This window comes from Lynx rufus, unplaced genomic scaffold (genome assembly GCF_022079265.1).
Source record: "Lynx rufus isolate CCGP_SWC_20201006 ecotype Redwood Valley unplaced genomic scaffold, mLynRuf1.p SCAF_3, whole genome shotgun sequence".
Lineage (NCBI taxonomy): Eukaryota > Metazoa > Chordata > Mammalia > Carnivora > Felidae > Lynx > Lynx rufus.
In genome coordinates this window covers 196779740-196803068 of record NW_025814845.1, presented here as the reverse complement: position 1 = coordinate 196803068, position 23329 = coordinate 196779740, and the positions used below count along the sequence as shown (strand labels likewise).

The window sequence follows — 23329 nt, the reverse complement described above, 5'->3', positions numbered from 1 at the left end:
CCTCACCCCGCCTCGGTAGTCAGAGGTTTAGGGTACATCTCTAGCCGGGATCTGCGGCCCGGGGTCCCACATCCTCTCGCTGGGTCGATGTGCGGGGTCCCCATAGACCCCCGAGGGTGAGACCAGGCTCCCCTCGTCCCACAAAGGATCTGGGACCCTGGGTCCCCATAGCCCCCCCCGCGGGGTCTGAAACCTGGCTCCCCCGCCTCCCACAAGATCTGAGGTCCAGCGTGCCCCCGTGGGATCTGAGGTCCGAGGCGTACCTCCGGCAGGCATCTGAGGTCTAGGGTCCACCCCCACCCCCCGAGGGGTCTGAAACCCGGATCCCTGCCGCCCCGCCTCCCCGCGGGATTTGAGTCCCAGCGTCATCCCAGTGGAGCCTGAGACTCGGCTCTCTCTCCTCTCCCAAGTGGGCATCTTAAGTCTGGGGTTCCCACACCCCCCAGCGATGTCTGAAACCACCCCCCCCCCCCCGCAGGGCCTGAGGTCTAGTCCTGCGGGATCTGAGGTCCGGGATCCCCCTAGCGGGGTCTGAGACCCCGATCCCCTTCACCCCCCCCCCCACCCCACTCAAGATCTGAGGTATCGCCCTACTGGAGTCTGAGACCCGGTTCCCCTTCGCCCTCCAAGCCCCCGCAGGATCTGAGGTCCAGGATTCCCCCCGATAGGATCTGAGGCCCGGGGTCCCCCCCCCGCCGCGGGATCCGAGGCCCGGGGTCTCTAGAGGTGCCCCTGGCCCCACGAGCTCTCGCGCACGCGGAGGAGTAGAGGTCTGGGTCTCCGAACCGGGACTCCGTGCGCCGACTACAGGGCGGCACACGAGGACTCGGTGCGCGCGGGGTGAGGGTGAGACTTCGCTGTAGGAGATTCTGAGCAGTTACCTCTCGGAAGTCCCATCCGGCCTGCGACCTAGGACTGTGCCTCCTAAGCGTCCGCCGCTCCCTGGTGCGCCAGATGTGGCTCCGGGAAGCTTCCAAGTGTCCTTACGGAGACAGAAGGGTTTGATTCGGGGATTTTTGGGGACACCTGTCCTCGTAATTTCCGAGAGGACCGAAAGACTCGCAGAGGGGGACGCTGACCAGCGTTATTAGTTAGGCTGCTGGACGAGTCCGAGTCTGGGCGCTGGAAAAGCCCCTCGGTCTCCTTTAACGCGAGCTGGGACTTTACCAACGCTCCTCCTCCCCGGGCTGTTTAGAAAACGCGGATTAGCAGATTTCCTCAGAGCCGGAGGGGAGGGGCGCGCGTCAGTCCTGCGCATGCTCAGTGCCACCCGCTCTTGGCTAGCGCGGCCTGGGACGGTGCAGCGGGTTCGCGTGTTGCGGGTCTCTCATGGAGGCTCCCGGGACGCCAGGCGGCGGGGTCTTGAAAGGTGAGGGGAATTCCCGCACTCTGGGAGTTGAGTCGGAGGCGGCGGGCGGGCTTGAGGGCGGGCGCCCAGATCTCGGCGAGCGTGTGGACGGAGCTCGCGGGGCTCGTGGGGACGCGAGCTTGGCCTTTCCGGAAGTCAGCCCGGCATCCTGTGGAGGGAGGCTGTCCCCGTGTGCGGTGTTCTCACCGTCCCTGTGGAGAGTGGGGGGCTGTCACCGTCCCTGTGGGGTGTCCCTGTGGGGAGTGGGGGGCTGTCACCCTCCCTGTGGGGTGTCCCTGTGGGGAGTGGGGGGCAGTCCCCGAGTCCACTACCGTCACCGTCCCTGCGGGGTGTCCCTGTGGGGAGTGGGGGGCTGTCCCTGAGTCCACTACCGTCACCGTCCCTGTGGGGTGTCCCTGTAGGGAGTGGGGGGCTGTCCCCGAGTCCAGTACCGTCACCGTCCCTGTGGGGTGTCCCTGTGGGGAGTGGGGGGCTGTCACCGTCCCTGTGGGGTGTCCCTGTGGGGAGTGGGGGGCTGTCCCTGAGTCCACTACCGTCACCATCCCTGTGGGGTGTCCCTGTGGGGAGTGGGGGGCTGTCACCATCCCTGTGCGGTGTGGCGGGGACTGTCCCCGAGTCCAGTACTGCCATCGCCCCTGTGGGGTATCCCTGAGTCCAGTACTGTCACCGTCCCTGTGGGGTGTCCCTGTGGGGAGGGGGGCTCTCTGAGTCCAGTACTGTCACTGTCCCTGTGGGGTGCCCCTTTGGCGAGTGGGGGGTTATCCTGTGGGGTATGGAGGCGACTGTCCCCCAGTGCGGTGCTGTCACCGCCCCTGTAGGTAGGGTGTGGGGGCTGTCCTTGAGTCCCGTGTGTCACCACCCTCGGTGGATGCGGGGGGGGGGCTGTCCTTGAGTCCCGTGTGTCACCACCCTCGGTGGATGCGGGGGGCTGCCCCCCTGTACACAGTGTAAAGTTGGGCGGTTGTATGGCCCTTTGTGGAGAACATGCTCTTCACTAGGAGAGTTGAGCACGGTTTGGGAATTTGGGGAGCTAAGCAGGGTTTGGGAATTTGGGGAGAGCATCCAGCGTTAAGGTAAGCCCCACGTGCGCATGAATAAAGTTGTTCTTGGCTTGAAGTTTTAAGAACCCTAGTAGCACTGATGCTATTTGGCGTAGGTGTTTGTTAGAAGAAGCTTTAAATTTACTTTCTGATGTAAGTAGAACAAGATGAAAATCTGTTGAAATCCTTGGAGAGGAATGTTAGAATTTCAAATATATTACATGTCGTGGGTTTTTAAAAAAATTTTTTTTAGTATTTGTTAATTTTTGATAGAGAGAAAGAGAATCCCAAGCAGGCTGGGAGCTCTCAGCCCGACGCCCAGGAACTGTGAGATCATGACCCGAGCGGAAGTCCGATCCTTAACCCACCAGCCACCCAGGAGCCCTAAATCGGTTGCGTGTTAATATCTTGTTTGTTTTCAGATGTAGTGGCCTATGTTGAAGTCTGGTCAGTAAACGGAACAGAAAATTATTCAAAGACATTTACAAACCAACTTGTGGACATGGGAGCAAAGGTGAGAAAGTCATTTTCCCCCGGCTGCGCGTGGCAGTCCTCTTTACGTGATAGAAATACTTGGATTTTCTTGTTTTGGGAGTTACTGCTTAGAACATGAAGGAAGAAGGACAAAGGCAGTGGGTAGGTGGCGGGTGGGCCACGTTGCATGATAGGACCACATTATAACAGTAAGATTACAGAACGGTTGGTTTTGTGGGTGGTGAGAGGAGACTCTAGGATAGACACGGGGCTTCTGCCATTGGTTAATTGGATGCAGGATGTTGTTGGCCGAAGTGAGAAATATAGGAGGAGGAAGAAATCTTTTAAGGGAAAGACTGCGAATTTGGGCCTATTGAAAACATCTGACGGACATTTGGATCCACACGTAGGGAATTTGAGATAGTTAAGGCTAGAGGTAACATTTTAGGGGCAAGACCCTGTGGGCCAGGTGTCATGGCTCAGGTGTTTAGGATGAAAGGTGCTGAGAGTGGAGCCTATTTAGTGTGTGGAGGACAGGTGATGGGAGCCCTGGACCCAAGGACGAAAGGAGAATGCCAGGAGATTCTGGAAAACAAGTCTGCACGTCAGAAGAGGGATGAACTTCAAAGATGGAACTTTAAAACCATTAACTTGGTGAGAACATCGTTGAAGGCAGGGCCAGAGTTTAGGCCGAGGCAAGAGAGGCGCCCAGGGTGTAAAACCCAGGGTGGCATTCACCTACGGGCAGAGAGGGTGCTTCTAAATTTTGTTGTCTTAGTCCCTTCCCTGATGGAGAGATCAAAGGCTTTGTTTTGATACCTGCTGCATACTTGGGCTAAAACAAATTACACTGGCTGAGAAAAAGGCCGTGGAGTGTGGGAGCTGACAAAATGGCCTTTAATCGTAGTATTAAGGGGTGCCTGGGTGGCTCAGACGGTTGAGCGTCCGACTTCAGCTCAGGTCTTGATCTTGTGGATTGTGAGTTCGAGCCCCGCGTGAGGCTCTGTCCTGACAGCTCGGAGCCTGGAGCCTGCTTTGGATTCTGTGTCTACCCCTCTCTCTGTCTCTCTCTCAAAAGTGATAAACTTAAAAAAAAATTAAAAAAAAAAGAGTAGTATTAAGATCTTAGATCTCCTTGGATCTTTTTGTTTTTCTCTTTTTTTTTTTTTTTGCTTTAAGGTTGTTTGTTTATTTTTGAGAGAGTGAGAGCAAGCAGGGGAAGGGCAGAGAGAGGGAGAGAATCACCACGCTGTTGGTGCAGAGCCTGACGCGGACCTTGAGATCATAACCTGAGCCGAGACCAAGAGTCGGATGCTTAACTGGCTGAGCCCTGCCAGGCGCCCCTGTTTCTCACCTTTTAATTGACAAAATTTTCAGATAGAAAAGTTGAACAGAGTGACTCAACTTTTTTTTTAATTTTTTTTAATGTTTATTTATTTTTGAGACAGAGAGAGACAGAGCATGAACGGGGGAGGGGCAGAGAGAGAGGGAGACACACAGAATCGGAAGCAGGCTCCAGGCTCTGAGCCATCAGCCCAGAGCCCAACGTGGGGCTCGAACTCACGGACCGTGAGATCGTGACCTGAGCTGAAGGCGGACGCTCAACCAACTGAGCCACCCAGGCACCCTGACTCAATAATTGTTAACATCTTAACATACTTGTTGCGTCATCGTTTCTTCTATGCAGTATATTTATGTGTGAAGGTGTTTTTTCCTAAACTGTTTGAAAGTAAGTCCCAGATAAAATTTGCCCCCAAACAGGTTCAGTATGTATCCTCTGAAAACAAGCAGTTTTCCTGTGTGATAGGCCATTTTCACATCTGAGGGAGACAGCGATGGTTCTGACTTGACACCTGTTACTTCTAGCAGCGTTCGAGAGCCCCACTGCCAACTGTACTTGGTTTTGTCTTTCTGTCCGCATCTGGTGCGTGTCTGGTGGTATATCATCATGGCTTGAAATTCTATTTTTCTGCATGTTTTCATATATTTATTTTTAGTCTGTTCAGGGCTCCAGCTCTTAATTTCCATTGGGTTTTTCCTTCTTGATTTGTAAGCATTCTCTCTATTTTTCAGTTGACCAGAATCTTTTCTGGCCATATGAATTGCAAGATTTTCAGTTAACTCTGTGGTTTGTCTTTTCATCTTCTCTATGGTATCTTTTGTCGGTAATTGTAACCCAGATTATTTCTTTGTGGTGAGCTTTGTTGTGTGGGTCTTGTTTAAAAAAACACAACTGTCTGTGCCTATACCAAGGTTATGAAGATTTCTCCTGTGTTATTTTCTGAAAGCCTTATTTTGCCTTTTACATCTAGATTTACGGTGCATCTGGAATTGGTTTTTATACATGGTATGAAATAGTTGTTTCATTTTTTTCCATGTGAATATTCTTTTATCTTAGCACCATTCATTGACAAATCTCCTTTAACGGGTCTCCGAAGTAATACCTTTGTCATCAGTCAGTTCACCATATGTTTCTGTGTCTGTGTATCTGTTGTCATGACAAACCAGTCTTAAGTGTTCTTTATAATGAAACTTCAGAAGTCTTTCTTTTTTTTTCCTTCCAAGGTGTCCTGGCTGTTCTTTGACTTTTGCTTTTCCAAATATATAAGAATCAGTTTATCAGTGTGCAGCATAAAGCTTTTAAAAATTTTTGAATGGGATTAGGATTGATAAAAATAGACTAGTATGGAGAGAACTGACATTTTTATGAAATTGAATTTTCCAGCCCACGAACCTGTATGCCTTTGTTGATTTTGGTTTCTTTAATTTCTTTAAGTAATGTTTTATAGTTTTCTCTGGGCAGTTTTGATGCTATTATAAATGGCATCTTCTGGGGCACCTGGGTGGCTCAGTCGGTTAAGTGTCTTACTTCGGCTCAGGTCACGTTCTCACAGTCCGTGAGTTCGAGCCCCGTGTCAGGCTCTGTGCTGACAGCTCAGAGCCTGGAGCCTGTTTCAGATTCTGTGTCTCCCTTTCTCTCTGACCTTCCCCCGTTCATGCTCTGTCTCTCTCTGTCTCAAAAATAAATAAACGCTAAAAAAATTTTTTTTAAAATAAATAAATGGCATCTTCTAAATTCCTTTTTCTGTTACTTGTATATAGAAATAGTTAATTTTTGCATATCTGCCTTGTGTCCAGAAGACTTAGCAAATTCATTTATGAGATAGGGCTTTTTTAGGATTTAAAAAAAGTACACAATTGAATATTATGTACACATAATATTCAATTTTTTGAATTTTATTTCTATTTTTATTTCTATTTTTTTCTAATTTTATTTCTATTTTTCTAATCCTCATACCTTTTATTTCTTTTTCTTGATGTACTGCACTGGTGAGGACCAGTGTTGAATAGAGTGCGTATATCAGGCATCTGTCTGGTTCCTCTACTCAAGGGAAAACTTTTGAAATTTTCACCTAATGCAGTTTTTTTTTCTTTTTACATTTTAAGACTAACTTTAATCTCGAAATCACATATCCATATACCTGTTTCCTTTTTTGTTGATTTCTCTTAAATGCATGTTTTGTCAAAGATTGTAAACAAATATTTACCATGTCTGTTACACGTAACACACAGGAATGACTTTAACAGAGATACCCATCGGCTTCCCACAACATTTTTTTATTATAATACAGGTATCAAAACAATCCTGAACATATTTTTGATACTACTAGTGGTCAGCACCGACACCGCTTCAAAAATTAACACAATTTGTGATGAGATTCATTGTACCTGCTACTTTAGACAATTTTCAACTTGAATCTCTTTCACTAAGATGGATAAAGCATGCCATTTCTGTTTTTCCTTTTTGAGATTTTTTTACTTTTCAGAAACATGCTTCCACAGCATCTGATTCTCCATGCTTTCATCTTGTAAACCTGAATTCTGAGTACTCCAGGTTTATGGTTAAATGACAGTGCCTTAACAAGAGAAAAAAAATGGTGCCGCGTTTTTCCTCCTGTAAGCTGAAAATATAATGGTGTACATATATTAAATATATTCTCAGAAATTTCCAGGTCATGTTTACCAGCTGGAATTCTTTTACTTAATGTGTGGGTATTTTGCATTGTCATTTAACATGAGTAGAAGGTTGTTGATTTAAGACAAGTTTGAGATCCACTAAAATTAATTGTCGTATGTCCTTCTGGTGGCTGTGGAAGCTTCACATTTTCTTTGGACATCGTGAGACGTCTTAGCTCTTGAAGTACAACTTTAATGCTATATGAATTTTGCCATTTTGCTGACACTGGTATACTCCATGCACCCACCATTCTACTGGAATTATTAATTCCATTCATATTAATTTTGGTTACAAATCTAACTGATGGAGGAGCTTCTCGGTATTTAGGTCCACATTCTGCTTTCAAGCTATATATTGTTTTTGTCCATTGATTTTGTCCAATAATCATGCCTTCCCACCTTAGAGGTGTCATATCTTCATCATCTTCAAGGCCCCAGCTAACCATACCATCGCCTACTCCTTTTTGTCCTTCTTCAAGTTCTTCCAACAAGCGAAAATTATGAGGAGGAACTTTAACTCCTGTGGAGGCCACCATTTTCTCCTGTAGCCCCACCTAATGCAATTTTTTTTTAATTGGAGTGTAGTTGACATACAATCTTATATTAGCTTCAGGTTTATAACAGAATTCCACACATATATATTAGGAAATGATCACCAGGGTAAATCCAGCTACCATCTGGCACCAAAGTTATTACAGTACTATTGACTGTATTCCCTATGGTGTACTTTTCATCTCCATGACTTATTTTGTAACTGGAAGTTTATACCTTCACATATTTTGCCCATTTCCTCACCCCTCTATCCTCTGGTACCCACCAGTTCTCTGTATTTATGAGTCTGTTTTGTTTTTTAGATTACATATATAAGACCTATTGTATGCCTAATGCAGTTTTTTTTAACATCAGGTCCTAACTTGCTAAGAGTTTTCTTCATGAATCCACTTTTTGATTTCATCAAATGTGTTTTCTGCACGTAATGAGATGATCTTAAGATTTTTACTTTGTTAACGTAGTGAATAACCATTTATTTCAATGTTAACCAACTTTGTAGTCAGGGAATAAACTCAAGGGGTGGGGTTGTATTATCCTTTCTGTATAATTGTTGGTACAGTTTGCTTTCTTTTTCTTTTTTGCAAATATTCAGGGAGTGATACTGGCTAGTCATTTTTGTTCCTGTGGTTTAGTACTAGTGTGCTGGTTTTATAAAACAAGTTGCAGAATTGTGACTCTTTTTTATTCTGAGTTGGTATGGTTTGGTATTATTTATTTTTAAAATTTTTCATATAATTTGCTGATGAAGCCAACTAGTCCTGGCGTTTTCTTTGTAGATTTTTAAAAAACTTTCTGTTACAGTTTTTAATTTGTTTGAAAACAGGATTATGCATTTTTTCTATTCTTATAAGTGATTTTAGAAAGCTGTTTTTTTTCCTTAGAAATGTATCCATTTTATCTAAATTTTTCAAATTTATTGGATCAAAGCTATTCATAATATTCTGTTTGAATCTTTTAATGTCTTCATGATCTATAGTGATGATACCTTCTTCATACTGATAGTGGTTATTTGTGCCTTCTCTCTTATTGTCCTTATAACGTTTATCTGGGTTTTACTGACTTTATTAGTTTCTCCAAAGAACCAACTTTTGGTGTTCTTGATCCTCCTTTTCATTTGTATTAATTCTGGCCTTATTTTTGTAATCACCTAACTCAGTCTTTGGTTTTAATTAGTTGCTCTCTTTCCAGCTTTTTCAGATGGGTGCATTGATATTCAACCTTCTTCTTGTATATGCATTTTTTTTATGACATTGTTAAATTAACATTTGTTAAGTGGAACTCAAGGTGCTGAATGGTGAACACAGTTCAACAACAAGCCATAGAGAAACTGAAACAGTTTATTATTAACAGGTCCTGGAGGAGGTACCTGACATACCTGGAGGGGCCACATGGGGAGGTCAGGGCAGGGTGCAGCCAGAGAGAAGGCAGGGCTCAAGGATGGATGTTTTGGGCTTCCTAGGCTGGGGATGGATTAGTCAATTCACATCAAAGAGTAAGGTTTTGGTAGCTCCATGGGATCTTATTGAAGGGGTACACAAGGGGAAGGACCTTGGAGGTGAAGGAGATGGTTGGTCACAAGGTTCCCCTGGGGAACTGACATTTGCTTGTGACTGTGGGGGCTGCTATCTAGGGTGTGTGCTTGCATGAGGGGTTAGTGCTGGTTTAAGACCCCTGCAGGCTGCTTGGCCAAACAAAATGGATGCCACGGCAGCAGTACCCTGGAGTAGCTTAGCTAAACTCTCCACAGCATTATACTTCTCCATTTCTCCTGAAGCTGGGCTTTCCCTGTGTTCCACAAGGCTTTGTTGGGTAAGTTGCAGCATCTAGGTCTGCTTTTCTGTTTTATCTAGTGGTTTATGTTCTCACTTCATCTCTAGATAAGCTTGATATTTTGTTTGTTGTTGGGCATTTTTTTGTTTTGCTTTTGTTTTTTAGTTGAGTATTGTATATATTTAAAATTGTTCAGCATTAGTTTGAGACCTAGAATTGTATTTTCGTTTTTCAAAATAGATTCACGTTTGCTTCAGTCATGATGTTTTTAGTGCTCATAATCCAGGATTATCTTAATCCATTTGCAGGATTGGAGATTATTTAAAACTGGACTGTAGACCTGTGTGGGTCCCTGTAGGTGTGGTTCACCCTTGCTTCTGTATCAGCCCTTTGGGGTCTCCATCCAAGATGTGAGGGCTTTGCCAGATTCCCTTTTCCCATTCTGAGGCCGGCAGTCCAATTTTTGTCCCCCTTGTCCTCAGAGGCATTTAGACGTGCTATGCAGTGTTTGCCAAATTTGACAAAGCCCTAGGAAAAGAATAACCCAGAATGCTAAACTCTTCTGATTGTGTCCATCTGTACCTAGAATCTTGGCTCAGTAATAATCCCTCACTGCCTCAACAGCTCTCCATGGCCGCCTGGTAGGTAGATAGACAAAGAGATATGTTTGTGTATTTTATCAAAACAATACATATATGTTGCTTAAAAGGGCAATTGTGCAGTGCCGTGAAGTTCATAGTAAAAACAAAGAGAAACCAACAATCCTTTGATCTACACTTCTCATTCTGTTTTATTAAGGCAGCCTTTTTCAGATCAGTTTTATATTTCTTTTGATATTTACCTTTATATTTACCAACAGTGTGCATATATTATCTTGATAAAATTAACTGTTGAAAGAATTATGTATTGGATGACTTCTATTTCTGGAAAGATTACATAGAAGAGGAAAATTCTTTGACCCTATGAGTTTGAACATGCCTTTGTTATACCTTTCTTTACCTTTGATTGATATTTTAGCTGATTGTGAAATGCTAGGTGTATATTATTTTTCCTTGAAGGCACTTTTCCATTGTTTCTGACTTCCAGATTGCTTTTGGGAAACTTGATGCCATTGTCGTGTCTCACTGTTGAGTGTGATTTATCCCCACCTTCGCCTTTAAAGAATATTAAATCTTTCTTTACTCCGGCTCTACTAAAATGTCACGATAATATGCTCAGTGTGGCACTGCTTTCATTCTCATGCTGGGCCCTTAGGGATCCTTTTGATCTAGAATCCATGCCCTTTCATTTGAGAAGTTTTTCTTGGATTATTTCTTTACCGATTTCTTTTCCATTTTCTCTATTCTTGTATTTCTTCAACTATTCTTACTTAGCCCCTCATTCTCCTGGTCTGAGCTGATGTTATTACTTATCTTCTATTGCATCCATCTCCTTGTCTTTTTGTTGTCCTTCAGGGGAGAGTTTCTCAAGTATATTATTGTCCATTTCTATAGGCATTTTTTTTTTTTTTTTTACTTATGGCATGATACTGTTAATTTCCAAGAGCTCTTTAGTTTTCTGATCCTTTTAAAAAAATATTTTCCCCATCTTAGAGATAATTTTTCATGAGCACAATATCTTCTGAAGATTTAAATGAATGTTATTTCCTTCCAAATATGTTAAATAAGTGTTTTAATTTCATAAGTATTCTCTTTATTGTCTGTTTCCTGTGAATTTCATTTTGTTTATGTCTTTGGTGTAGAAAGCTTGTCTTAAATGTCCTTAATTATCTGACTCGGCTCCCATGCTCTCTACTGAAAACGCGTTGCCAACTCTAACTCTTCACGTCAGAGGTTTTTTGAGAGGAGAGATAAACACACGCATAACACACCATCCTTACTGGAGCAGATAGGTTTTTTAAGTGGCTTGGTGCATTTGTTAGAGTAGTTTTGTGTGACAGATTCTGAGAAATGGAATTGCTGGGGTGGGCAGTTTAGATATTTTCCTTTTGACAAATATTGAATAAAGTGTCCTTTTTGATCAACTTTACTTATCCAATTGTTCATAAGTGGTAATTTACATTTTGTTTTCTGCCTTTTGTCTACAGGTTTCAAAAACTTTTAACAAACAAGTAACTCATGTGGTGTTCAAAGATGGATACCAGAGCACTTGGGACAAAGCGCAGAAGAGAGGGGTGAAGCTTGTCTCGGTGCTCTGGGTCGAAAAGTGAGTTTATTTTTTCTCTGTATTTTTTCTCTGTATTGAGTATCGGTCAGGTGTGGAGATAGTTCACATACATCACAGAACCAGATAAAATTTGATTTGGTCTTTTCTCTTGCCTTACTTGGGCAAGTCATTTAATACCCTCAAGCCTCCATTTCAGCAGCTGAAAATGGATGTGGTAGAATCCACAGCCCTGCCTACAGGGAAGGTGACTGCGCAGGCCCTGGGACACGCATACCTGGTGTACTGAGGAGACAAGGGCGTGAATGTGGTGCGGCCAGGTCTGCCAGACTGAAGTACCGCACGCGAGGCCTACACAACCGATGTTCTTTTCTCACTGTCCTGGGGCTTAGAAGCCGAGGTCAAAGTGTTGGTGGGACTGCTTCCTCCTGAGGCCGCTCTCCTTGGTTTGCTGATGGCTGTCTTCTCTCTGTCTGTGTCTTCTGGTGTGTGTGTGTGTGTGCATGCGTCTGTCCATCCGTCTGTCCTAATCTCTTCTTCTAAGGACCCCAGTTGTATTGGATTAGGGCCCACCCTAGTGATCTCATTTAACCTTAATTGTCTCTTTAAAGGCAGTATCTCCAACTATACTTGACACTTGGGGAAAAAAGTATTTGAACTGTGCAGGTCCACCTCTACATGAATTGTTTTTTCAATAAAATCAACATTTTTCGGAGATTTGCAACAATTTGAAAAAACTCACAGATAAACTGCAGCCTCAAAATACTGATGAAAATTAAGAAATTAGGTATTATTTTAAGAATACAGTATATAATACATATAACACTACAAAATAAGTGTTAATTGCTTGTTATCAGTAAGGCTTCTGTTCAACAGTAGGTTATTAGTAGTTAAGTTTTGGGGGAGTCAAAAGTTACACATGGATTTTTGATTGCACAGTGAGGGGTTGGTGCCCCTAACCCCCATGTAGTTCAAGAGGCAACTGTACAGTCACATTCTGATGTACTTGGGGTTAAGACTTCATATGAATTTTGTGGGGAACGTAGTTGAGCCCGTGACAGGTGCAGTTAAGGTGAGAAGTGGAGACTGAAGCCAGAGGGCAGTGGGGCATCAGATGACATGGGGCCTTCTGGGGTGTGAGGAGAGAAGTGTGTGGGACAGCAGCAGGAGAGTGGTTGGAGGCTCCTGAGCATCCAGCCTAGAGGTGTCACCAGGACCATGGTGGCAGTGACATGGTCACGAAGAATGGTCAGATTCAGGATATATTTTTGAAGGTAGTGCCACACTAGATCTGAGGATTTGGATGCGTTTGTAGAGCAGGGGAAGAATCAAGGGTGACTGTGAGGTGTTTGGCCCGAGGAACCAGAAATACGGTTTGCTGTTTACTGAGACTGGGAAGGCCTCAGAAGCACCAGGTTTTGAGGGGCAGGTCATGAGTTCTATTTGGATATGCTGAATTTGGGGTGTTTATTAGACACCCCTGTGGAGGTGTCAGGTAGGCAGTTGGATATACGAGTGTGGAGCTCCTGGGGGAGGTTGGAGATTAAAATGTGGGAGTCTTCTGTATACAGATGTTATTTAAAGCCATAAATCTGACTGTGATCTCTCAGGAAGTGTAGATAGGGAAGAGAAGAGGTTCCAAGGTTGATCACTCTAGTGTTGGGGTGTTGAGAAGGAAAACGAGTGAGGATGGGATTCTAGAAAGCTGTCAAGGAGGGGATAATGATCAGCTGTGGCAAATAGGTTGAGTAAAGGCAGGTGCAGAGCCTGACAGAGGGCTCAACCCCATGACCGTGAGATTATAACCTGAGCTGAAATCAAGACTCAGACACTTAACCAACTGAGCCACCCAGGTGCCCGTAGATCTGTCCATTATTGAATGGGATATTGAAATCTCCAAACGTTACTGTTAAATTGATACTTTCCCCCTTAAGTTCTTTCAGGTTAGCATGTCTCTTCAAATTTTCTTAGTTTTCTTTCTCTGAAAATGTCCTTAATTCCATCATTACTTGTGAATCATATTTTCCATGGATATGCAGTTCCAATTTGACAGTTTCTCCCTCACCCCGAATTACTTAAAGGTTTTTCCTGTAGTCTTCTGTCCTCTGGTGTTCTTTGAGAACCCTGTAGTCATTCAAATAATTTCTCCATTGTAAGTAGTGTGTCTTTTTTTCTCTGATGTCTTTCCACTTTTTCTCATGGTCTTTGGTTTTCAGAAGGTGAATGTAAGTGTTTAGGTATGGTGAGTAGATTCTTAGATTTTAGTAGATTCTGTGTATATTTCATTGAGCTTTTTGAATATGTAAGGTTATGTATTGGTTTCTAAAAACAGGATTAGTTTTTGGCCATTATTTCTTCAAATATCTTTTCTGTCCCATTTCCTCCTCTTTTCTTGGTTACTCTAACTGTATATCAGGGACTGGTAAAGTTTTTCTTTAAAATGACAGATAGTAAATACAGGCATACCTTGGATATATTTTGGTTTTGGCTCAAGACCTCTGCAATAAAGCAAATATCGAATAAAATGAGTCAAATGAAGTGTTTGGTTTCCCAGTGCATATGAAACTTAGGTTTACACTGTACTGTAGTCTTTTAACTGTGCAATAATGTTATGTTTAAAAAAAGTACATTCGTTGGGGCGCCTGGGTGGCACAGTCGGTTAAGCGTCCAACTTCAGCGAGGTCACGATCTCGCGGTCTGTGAGTTCGAGCCCCGCGTCAGGCTCTGGGCTGATGGCTCAGAGCCTGGAGCCTGTTTCCGATTCTGTGTCTCCCTCTCTCTCTGCCCCTCCCCCGTTCATGCTCTGTCTCTCTCTGTCCCAAAAATAAATAAACGTTGAAAAAAAAAAAAAGTACATTCGTTAATTTTAAAAAATAGTTTATTGCTAAGAAAATGTTAATCTTCATCTGAGGTTTCCTCCAGTCAAAATCTTTTTGCTGGTCCAGGGTCTTGCTTGCCTCAGTGTTGATGGCTTGGCTTGCTGGCTGATCAGGGTGGCAGTTTCTTAAAATAAGACAACGTTGAAGTTTGCCATGTTGATCGGTCCTTCCTTTCACAGACAGTTTCTCCGTGGCACGTGGGGCAGTTTGATAGCTCTTTGCCCACAGTAGAACTTCTTTCAGCTTTGGAGCCCATCCTCACAAAGCCTGCCGCTGCTTTCTCAACTCAGTTTATGTCGTGTTCTAAATCCTTTGTTGTCGTTTCAACAATCTTCACGTCATTTTCACCAGGCCTAGATTCCATCTCAGGAAACCCCTTTCTTTCTTCATCCACGTGAAGCAACTCCTCATTTGTTCACATTTGGTCATGAGAGCACAGTGATTCAGTCCCATCTTTGGTTCTACGTCAGGCTCTCGTTCTCTGGCTTCTTCTACCACATCTTGCCTCTACTTCCTCCATGAAGTCTTGAATTCCTCAAAGTCACCCATAAAGGTTGGAGTCCACTTGTTCCAAACTCCTATTTATGCTGATATTTTGGCCTCTTCCCCTGAGTCACGCATGTTCTTAATGGCATCTAGGGTGGTGAGTCCGATCTGGAAGGTCTTCAGGTTACTTTGCCCAGATCCATGAGAGGAATCACCATCTATGGCATCTATAGCCTCGTGAAATGCATTTCTTCAGTAGTAAGATGTGAAAGTTGAAATGATTCCTTGATCCACGGGCTGCGGAATGGATGCTGTGTTAACGGGCGTGAAAACCGCATTCGTCTCCTCGTGCGCCCCCATCACAGCTCTTGGGTGACCAGGTGCGCTGTCAGTGAGCAGCAGTGGTTTGAAAGGGATCTTTTTTCCTCTGAGCAATAAGCTCTCAACAGTGGGTTCGCAATACTCAGTAAATCATGTTGGAAACAGACGTGTTGCCATCGGCTGTGTTGTTCTCGTCCTAGAGCACAGGCAGAGTCGATGTAGCCCAATTCTGAAGGGCCCGCGGATTTTCAGAATGGTACGTGGGCATCGGCTTGCACGTAAGGCACCGGCCGCGTTAGCCCCTGACAACAGCGTCAGTCCTCCTTTGAAGCTCTGAAGCCAGGCATCGACTTCTCTCTGGCGGGGAAAGCTCTGTAGCATCTTGTCCTAACAGAAGGCTGTTTCACCGACTCTGAAAATCTGTTGTTTGGTGTAGCCGCCGTCACGAATGATCTCCGCTAGATCTTCTGGGGAACCTGCCGCAGCTTCTGCCTCAGCACTTGCTGCTTCACCTTGAGCTTTTATGCTACAGAGACGGCTTCTTTCCTTAATCCTCACCGACAAACCTCTGCTGGCCTTGAACTTTTCTTCTGCAGCTGCCTCCCCTCTCTCAACCTTCGTAGCGTTACGGAGAGTTCGGGCCTTGCCCGGATTAGGCTTTGGCTTAAGGGAATGTTGTGGCTGGTTTGATCTTTTATCCAGACCACTCAGACTTTTTCCATGTTGGCAGTAAGGCTGTTGGCTTTTCTTATCATTTGTATGTTCACTGTCCTGGCCCTTTTAATTTCCTTCAAGAATTTTCCTTTGCATTCACAACTTGGCTAACTGCTTGGTGTAGTTTTTGGTCTGTTCTGGCTTTTGACATACCTTCCTCACTAAGCTTAATCATTTCTAGCTTTTGATTTAAAGTGAGAGATGTGTGACTCTTCCCTTCACTTGACCATTTAGGGGTCATTGTGGGGTTTATATTGTAATTGGCTCAATTTCAATACTGTTGTGTCTCAGGGAACAGGGAGGCCCGAGGAGAGGGAGATGGCCACACTGCTTGGTTGGTGGAACAGTCAGAACACACACATTTATCAAGTTCACTGTCTTACGTGATGGGTGTGGTTTGTGGCACTCCAAAACAATTACAGTAGTGATATCAAAGATCACTGATCACAGATCACTGTAAAAATATTGTATTGAAAGATTTTGAAATATTGGGAGTATTACCAAAATGAGACATGAAATGAACAAATACTGTTGGAAAAATAGCACTGATAGACTTGCTCTCTGTGGGGATGCCACACACCTTCCAGTTTGGAAAGGATGCAGTATTTGCAGAGCATATTAAAGCGAAGTAAGTAACATGAGGTGTGCCTTTATTGTAGGCTTTGTGGGCCATGCGGTCTTTATTTTGCTACTGAATTCTTGTAGTGAAAGGAGCCATAGAGAATGAGCAAACAAGGGGTGGCTGTGTTTATTCTAAAACCAGGTGATGATCCACATTGACTTGGGGGCCTTAGTTTGCAAATCCCTGCTGTGTAATACGGTCTTCGCAATTTCCCCACTTGACCCTGATGCCCTGGTGTTTTGTTATTTTTCATTTTTTTTCTTCACATTGACCTACCTTCATGTTCATTGACTCTTTTCTCCATCAACTCCATTTTGTCATTAAGCCTATTTATTTAGTACATTTACTTCATGTATTTTTCAGTTCTGCCATTTCCACCTGGTTCTTATGTATGTCTGTTTTTCAGCTGAGATTTCTATCTTTGCTTTTCTTGTCTTTCCTTACATATGTATTTTCTATTCCCTTGCAAAGTATGGTGATGGTAGATCCTTTAATCACCTTGTCTGATAATTTCAGCATTTCAGGGTTGGCATCTATTGACTGTTTTTTTTCCTGGGAACGTGTCACATTTTCCTGGCTCTTAATGTGACCTTTTAACTTAGGGTTTTATTTTGGACACTGTTAATGTTATGTAGGCTCTGCATTCTTTTATACTGCTCTGAAGATTGTTGATTTTGTTTTAGCACACAGTTAACTTGTTTAGCTCTAAAATTCAGAATGTCATTCTAAGACGTGTGTTGGACATTTGCTTAGATTCACTCAGTTCATCAAGCCTTGGCCACAGGCTGATGTCAGTTTGCCTTATGCACATGTAGATCAAGGGATCAGTCAGGGAAATGGCCTTTTCTGCTCCGAACTTGAGGTTCCTCTTCCCTGGCTTGTTTCCTGGATCCTTGCCTCATTCTCTGGTGGCCCTCCTTGCCAGGACTTCTTCCCCTGGTTCCTTTGGCCAGAAAGACAGCAAGTTCTCCTGCCCATCACCCCCACACCTGCGGAGCCTGCCACTGCCTTACCTCAGGGTAGAGACCCAGAAAATGTGGGAAAGCTGCAGATTGTTTGCTTCCTTTGAAAATACGCCTTTTTGTTTGTTTCTAAAGCCTTTTTAAAATTTTCACAATGTATGTATGACTTAATAGTGCATATGCAGGAGATTTGGTTTTTAGGACTAAAAACAAGTGGAACCTAGTTTTGTTTTTGTTTTTGTTTTTGTTTAAGCATCTGAAGGTAGTCTAATTCTTGTCCCCTTATAAATTATTTGATCTTTCTTCAAGGGGACCCAGGGGTTTTTGTTTTGTTTTGTTTTGTTTTTTTGTTTTTTTCTTTAAAATCTAGTCGTTTTCTTTAGTGGGTTTTGAATTGATCCAGTTGTTGATTCTAATTCTAGGTTGGCCCTTTCAAGAGATTCAGGTCTTAGTTCTGGAAAAAACTGTTTTATAGTTTTAATTACTACTGTTTTATTGTGTTGCCTTTCTCTTCAAGGGTTTCGATTCTATGTATGTTGGGCCTTTTCCACCTGCCTTTAATTTCAACCATTTGACTCTGAGCCTTTTTACTTCTTCCTGGATGTTATGTTTATCCTTCCCCCCACTTTTGTTTTTATTCAGTATTCTTTATTAAATTTTCATTTAGATCTTTTTCTTCTTTGGCATGTTATAATTAAGTCTTCATTTCTGACATGATTTTGTCTTCTTTTTCTTTCCTAAGTTTAATCCTCGTTTGTTTAGTGTCTTCCCGTTTTGTTATTGTCTCAATTTTTATATTTATGATTCAAGAAATACCTCACACGTGTGGATGGATGGGTAGGTGAATGCATTTTCTCAAATACTTGTTTGGCAGTATTTGATGCAGATGTGAGAGTTGTGTTACTTTCCTCAGCTTTGTTTTTATTTTGATAGCAGGTGAATTTTCATTCACTGAAATGGTTTGATTTGCTTTTTCTTTTCCAAACAGTTTTATTCCAGATGTGCTCTGCTTTGTTCTATTCCCAGTAATTTTATAGGCAGGGCTTCTAGTTTCTGAGCACCATCTTACAGCAGTTCTGCTGTCTGCATAGTTCCTTTTATGGATGATGTTGATGGTGAGGGGGGAAGGGTTTGCCTTTTTTTTCTGTGGGATCCTTGAATATATTCCTCTTTGTTCCTTCACTGCGGTTTGTTCCAGGGTTACCACTCCTTCTCAATGCAGTTGATTCTCCCCAGAATGAAGACTTTTCAGAGCCTGTCAGTTCTGGGCCTCTGCTGTAATGGGTGCTGTGAACCACTCCTGTTCTGTATTTCAGCAGTTAGTGCCAACTTTCTCTTTTTCACAGTTATTGAAATTCACAGTTTCACAGGTATTTTACCTGTATTTTATCTGAATGCTCCAGGCCTCTCCACACTGTTTATGGAATTGTAAGCCCTTCCCCTGCTTTCTGCATCCACCGACTTGCAGCTATATTGGAACTTGGGTTGTTTTTCTACTTACAAGTTACTTGAAATTTTTGAATAGTAGGTCAATGCTTTCCTCGCATTTGAAAAAAAATGTTTTTTATGGGAGATTGTGGAGGAAGGCTCACAATGAAGCAGCTCCCTCATCTTACACAGTCCATTAAAATGTCCTTTGAGTGTATCTCAAAATAGACCTCGTGGATCTTTATCTTTACTGTTCCCCCTTAGTCCAGACAACCATCATCTTGCCTCATTACTGCAGAAGCCTGCTACTTGTCTTCTTTGGTTTCACCTCTTGTACATTTGCAAATGCAACACTTCTAACACATAAATCAGTTTTATCCTTCTTGCTAAGGTAAAGTGGCTTAGAATTAAGTGATTCCAAGCAGGGATCAGTGCACTATGGTGTGTGGGCTGAATCAGCTCACCACCTTGTTTGTTTGCTATAGCCCTTTAACTAACGTTAGTTTTTGCAGTTTTACGAGGTTGGAGAGAAAATAGAAGAGTATTTTCTGACACAAGAAAATGACACAAAATCCAAATCTCAGTGTCTTGGAACACAGCATGCACACTTGACTGTGTATTATGAATGGCTGCTTTTGCACTACACCTGTGGAACTGAGTTGTAATACCGAGATTATATGGCCCCCAAGACAAAAGTCCTCTATCTCAACTCCTTAATTCCTATCTGTGCCATTAAAACGTATTTTGTTCATTTGTCTGTTTTTTAAATTTAATTAATTTATTTTTCATCATGATAAGGATACTCTTTAATCCCCATCACCTATTTCCCCCATCCCTTCACCCACCTCCCTTCTGGTAACCATCGGTTTGTTTTCTACAGTTACGACTCTATTTCTTGGTTTGTTTCTCTCTTCTCTCTCTCTTTTTCCCTTTGCTTGTTTGTTTTGTTTCTTAAATTCCAGATATGAGTGAAATCATATGGTATTTGTCTTTTTCTGACTGACTTATTTTGTTTAGCATTATACCCTCTAGTGCCATCCATGTTGTTGCACATAAATAAATAAATAAAAGTGTATTTATTTATCTTGAGATAGAACCAGTGGGGAAGGGACAGAGAAATGGGGTGCAGAAGATCTGAGGTAGGCTCTGTGCTGACAGCATAAAGCCTGATGCAGGCTCAAACTCAAAACTGTGAGATCATGACCTGAGTCGAAGTCAGTCGCTTAAGTGACTGAGCCACCCAAGTGCCCTGTATTCTTTTTTTGGCTGAACAATATTCCATCGTATATGTACCACATCTTCTTTATCCATTCATCTACTGAGGGACACTTGGGCTGCTTCCAGAGTTTGACTATTATAAATAATGCTACTATAAATACAGGGATGTCCCTTTGAATTAGTGTTTTTGTGTTTTTTGAGTAAATAGCCAGGAACGTGACCCATTTTTCTGTTTGAGCTACCTGCCTACCTACCTAATCATGCATTTTGGTCTTTCCATTATGATGTGAACTCTGTAAGTACAGCCACCATGTTTGTCTTGTTCTAAGGTTGTATTTCCACTAAGTATCTGACACATTCTGGCTCATAGTAGGTGCTCAATAAGTATTTGTCCTATCAGCTAATGAACAAAGGAGGTTTTATTACATTAGCCTAGACATATCAGAGAAAATTTCTTGGAGGAAGTGATGTGAGCTACCTGTTAGTTTGTATAGGAACATGGGGAGGGGGAGGGTACAGAAAAACAGACCTTTCCTGAAAACCTGAGGTTAATGGGTATGCTTGGGTAGAAATGTAAACTGACAGGTGTCCTTGTACTAAAAAGAGGCCTCTCAGCTAATCCTGAAAAGGGAATTCTCACAATTTCTTCTCCTAAGAGTCTTGCCATCTTGCTTTCATTGGTGGTCTGTTCCCTAATTCCCTCTTTGCTTTATCCCCTCTCTCTTGTTTTTGCCCCTCTTGAGGGCTTCTTAAGGAGATCATGGAAACTCCAAAATTATTATTACCCAAGGACAACTTAAGCAAGTCCCTATTTATTTATTTATTTATTTATTTATTTATTTATTTATTTATTTTAGAGTGTGTGTGTGTGAGTGGGGGAAGGGGAGAGGAAGAGAGAAATCTCAAGCAGGCTTCATGCTCATTCAGGAGCCTGATACTGGGCTTAATCCTACAGCCCTGGGATCATGACCTAAGCCAAAATCAGGAGTTGGACACTCAACTGACTGAGCCATCCAGGCACCCTTTATCAAGTCCCTTTAAAGTTAACTTAAACATAGGGTAGCGGAATGGATAAAAAAACAAGACCCATCTATTGCTGTCTACAAGCGACTCATTTGAGACCTAAGTATACTTGCAGATTGAAAGTGAGAGGATGGAGAACCTTCTGTCATGCTGATGGAAGGCCAAAGAAAATTGGAGTAGCCATACTTATATCGGACAGACTAGATTTTAAAACAAAGACGGAGAAACACAACAAATGGACCATAGGGGAAGGGAAGGAAAAATAAGGTAAAAACAGAAAGGGAGGCAAACCGTAAGAGACTCTTAAATACAAAGAACCATCTGAGGGCTCCTGGAGGGGAGATGGGTGGGGTGATGGATTAAATGGGTGATTGGTATTAAAGGCGGCACTTTCTGGAATGAGCATTTCATGTCGTATATGAGATGAATCACTGGATTCTGTTTCTGGAGCCAAGACTACACTGTATGTTAACTAACTTGAATTAAAAAAAAATTAAAAATGATTTTACTAAAAATAATACAAATGTTTGTATAAATTAAAATTTAAAGTATTGTTAATTCATTAAAAAAAAAAGACTAATGAGATGAAGAAAGGCATTATATCATAATTAAGGGGGTTATCCATCAAGAAGATCTAACAATTGTGAATACTTATGTTCCCAGATGGAAGCACCCAAATATAAAAATCAATCACAAACATAAACTCGTTGATAATAATACCATAACAGGAGACTATTAATACCCCACTTACAGCAATGGACAGATTATCAGAGCAGAAAATCAACAAGAAAACAATGGCTTTGAATGACATACTGGATCAGATGGACTTAGCAGATATATTCAGAACATTTCATCCTAAAGCAGCAGAACACATAATCTTCTCGAGTACACATGGAACATTCTCCAGAATAGATCACATACTGGGTCAGAAATCAGCCCTCACCAGATACAAAAAGATTGAGATCATACTATGTACGTTTTCAGATCACAGTGCTACTGTGAGATTTGAAATCAACTACAAGAAAACATTTGGAAAGCCCTCAGATACATGGAGGTTAAGAACGTCTTACTAAAGAATGAATGGGCTAACCAGGAAATTAAAGAAGAAATAAAAATATATGTGGAAGTAAATGAAAATGAAAACATGATTGTCCAAACCCTTTGGTATGCAGCAAAGGCAGTCCTAAAAGGGAAGTATATTGCAAGAAAAGTCCCAAATACACAACCTAACCTTACCCTTAAAGGAGCTAGAAAAGGAGCAGCAAATAAAGCCGAAAGCCAGCAGAAGGGAAATAATAAAGACTAGAGCAGAAATAAACAATATAGAAATAAACAAACAAAAAAACAGAACAGATCAATGAAACAAATCTGGTTTTTTAAAAGAATAAACAGTATTGATAAACTTCTAGCCACCAGACTTATCAAAAAGAAGAGAGGACCCAAGTAGATAAAATTGTGAATGAAACAGGAGAGATCATAACACCACAGAAATATAAACAATTGTAAGAAAATACAATGAAAAGTTATGTGCCAACCAGCTGGACAATCTGGAAGAAGTGGGCAGATTTCTGGACACATACACTACAAAAACTGAAATATGAAGAAACAAAATTTGAACAGGCCTATAACCAGCAAGGAGATTCAATCAGTTATCAAAAATGTCCCAACAAACAAGAGTCCTTGGCCAAATGAGCTTCCCAGGGGGAATTCTACCAGACATTTAAAGCAGAGTTAATATCTATCCTTCTCAAGCTGTTCCAAAAAAATAGAAATGGAAGGAAGGCTTCCAAACTCATTCTATGAAGCCAGCATTACCTTGATTCTAAAACCAGACAAAGACCCCACTAAAAAGGAGAATTACAGGCCAATATCTCTGATAAGCCTGGATGCAAAAATTGTCAACGAGATACTGTACTAGCTAATTGAATTCAACAGTACATTAAAATAATTATTTACCACGATCAAATGGGATTTATTTGTGGGCTGCAGGGCTGGTTCAGTATTCACAAATTAATGTGATACATCACATTAATAGAAGAAAGGATAAGAACCATATGATCCTGTCAATGGGTGGAGGAAAAGCCTTTGAGAAAATATAGCATCCTTTCTTGATAAAAACCTCAAGAAAGTAGGGATAGAAGGAACATATCTTAACATCATAAAAGCCATATATGAAGGCCTACAGCTAATATCCTCACTGGGAAAAAACAGAGCTTTCTGCCAAAGGTCAGGAACACAGCAGTGATGTTCACTGTCACCACTGTTGTTCAGCATAGTACTGGAAGTCTTAA

General features: G+C 42.4%; 2 protein-coding genes across 5 annotated transcripts in view; one reads left to right on the top strand and one right to left on the bottom strand.

Annotated features, from left to right (window-relative positions):
* Positions 1 to 1295: 1295 nt before the first annotated feature.
* MCPH1 (microcephalin 1) overlaps positions 1296 to 23329 on the top strand; it is a 271742-nt gene continuing 249708 nt past the window's right edge. For all 4 annotated transcript variants that reach the window (XM_047090436.1, XM_047090437.1, XM_047090439.1 and 1 more), the window contains exons 1-3: positions 1296 to 1369; positions 2832 to 2923; positions 11309 to 11427. In XM_047090436.1, the coding sequence (XP_046946392.1) occupies positions 1330 to 1369; positions 2832 to 2923; positions 11309 to 11427 (251 nt within the window). In that variant the 5' untranslated portion in view covers positions 1296 to 1329. The remainder of the gene's footprint in view (positions 1370 to 2831; positions 2924 to 11308; positions 11428 to 23329) is intronic.
* LOC124520424 (ubiquitin-conjugating enzyme E2 variant 2-like) lies at positions 6954 to 7436 on the bottom strand. Its single transcript, XM_047091283.1, has 2 exons — positions 7277 to 7436; positions 6954 to 7159 (listed from the first exon to the last, which is right to left on the bottom strand). The coding sequence occupies exons 1-2, from the start codon at positions 7434 to 7436 to the stop codon at positions 6954 to 6956; spliced, it is 366 nt and encodes a 121-aa protein (XP_046947239.1).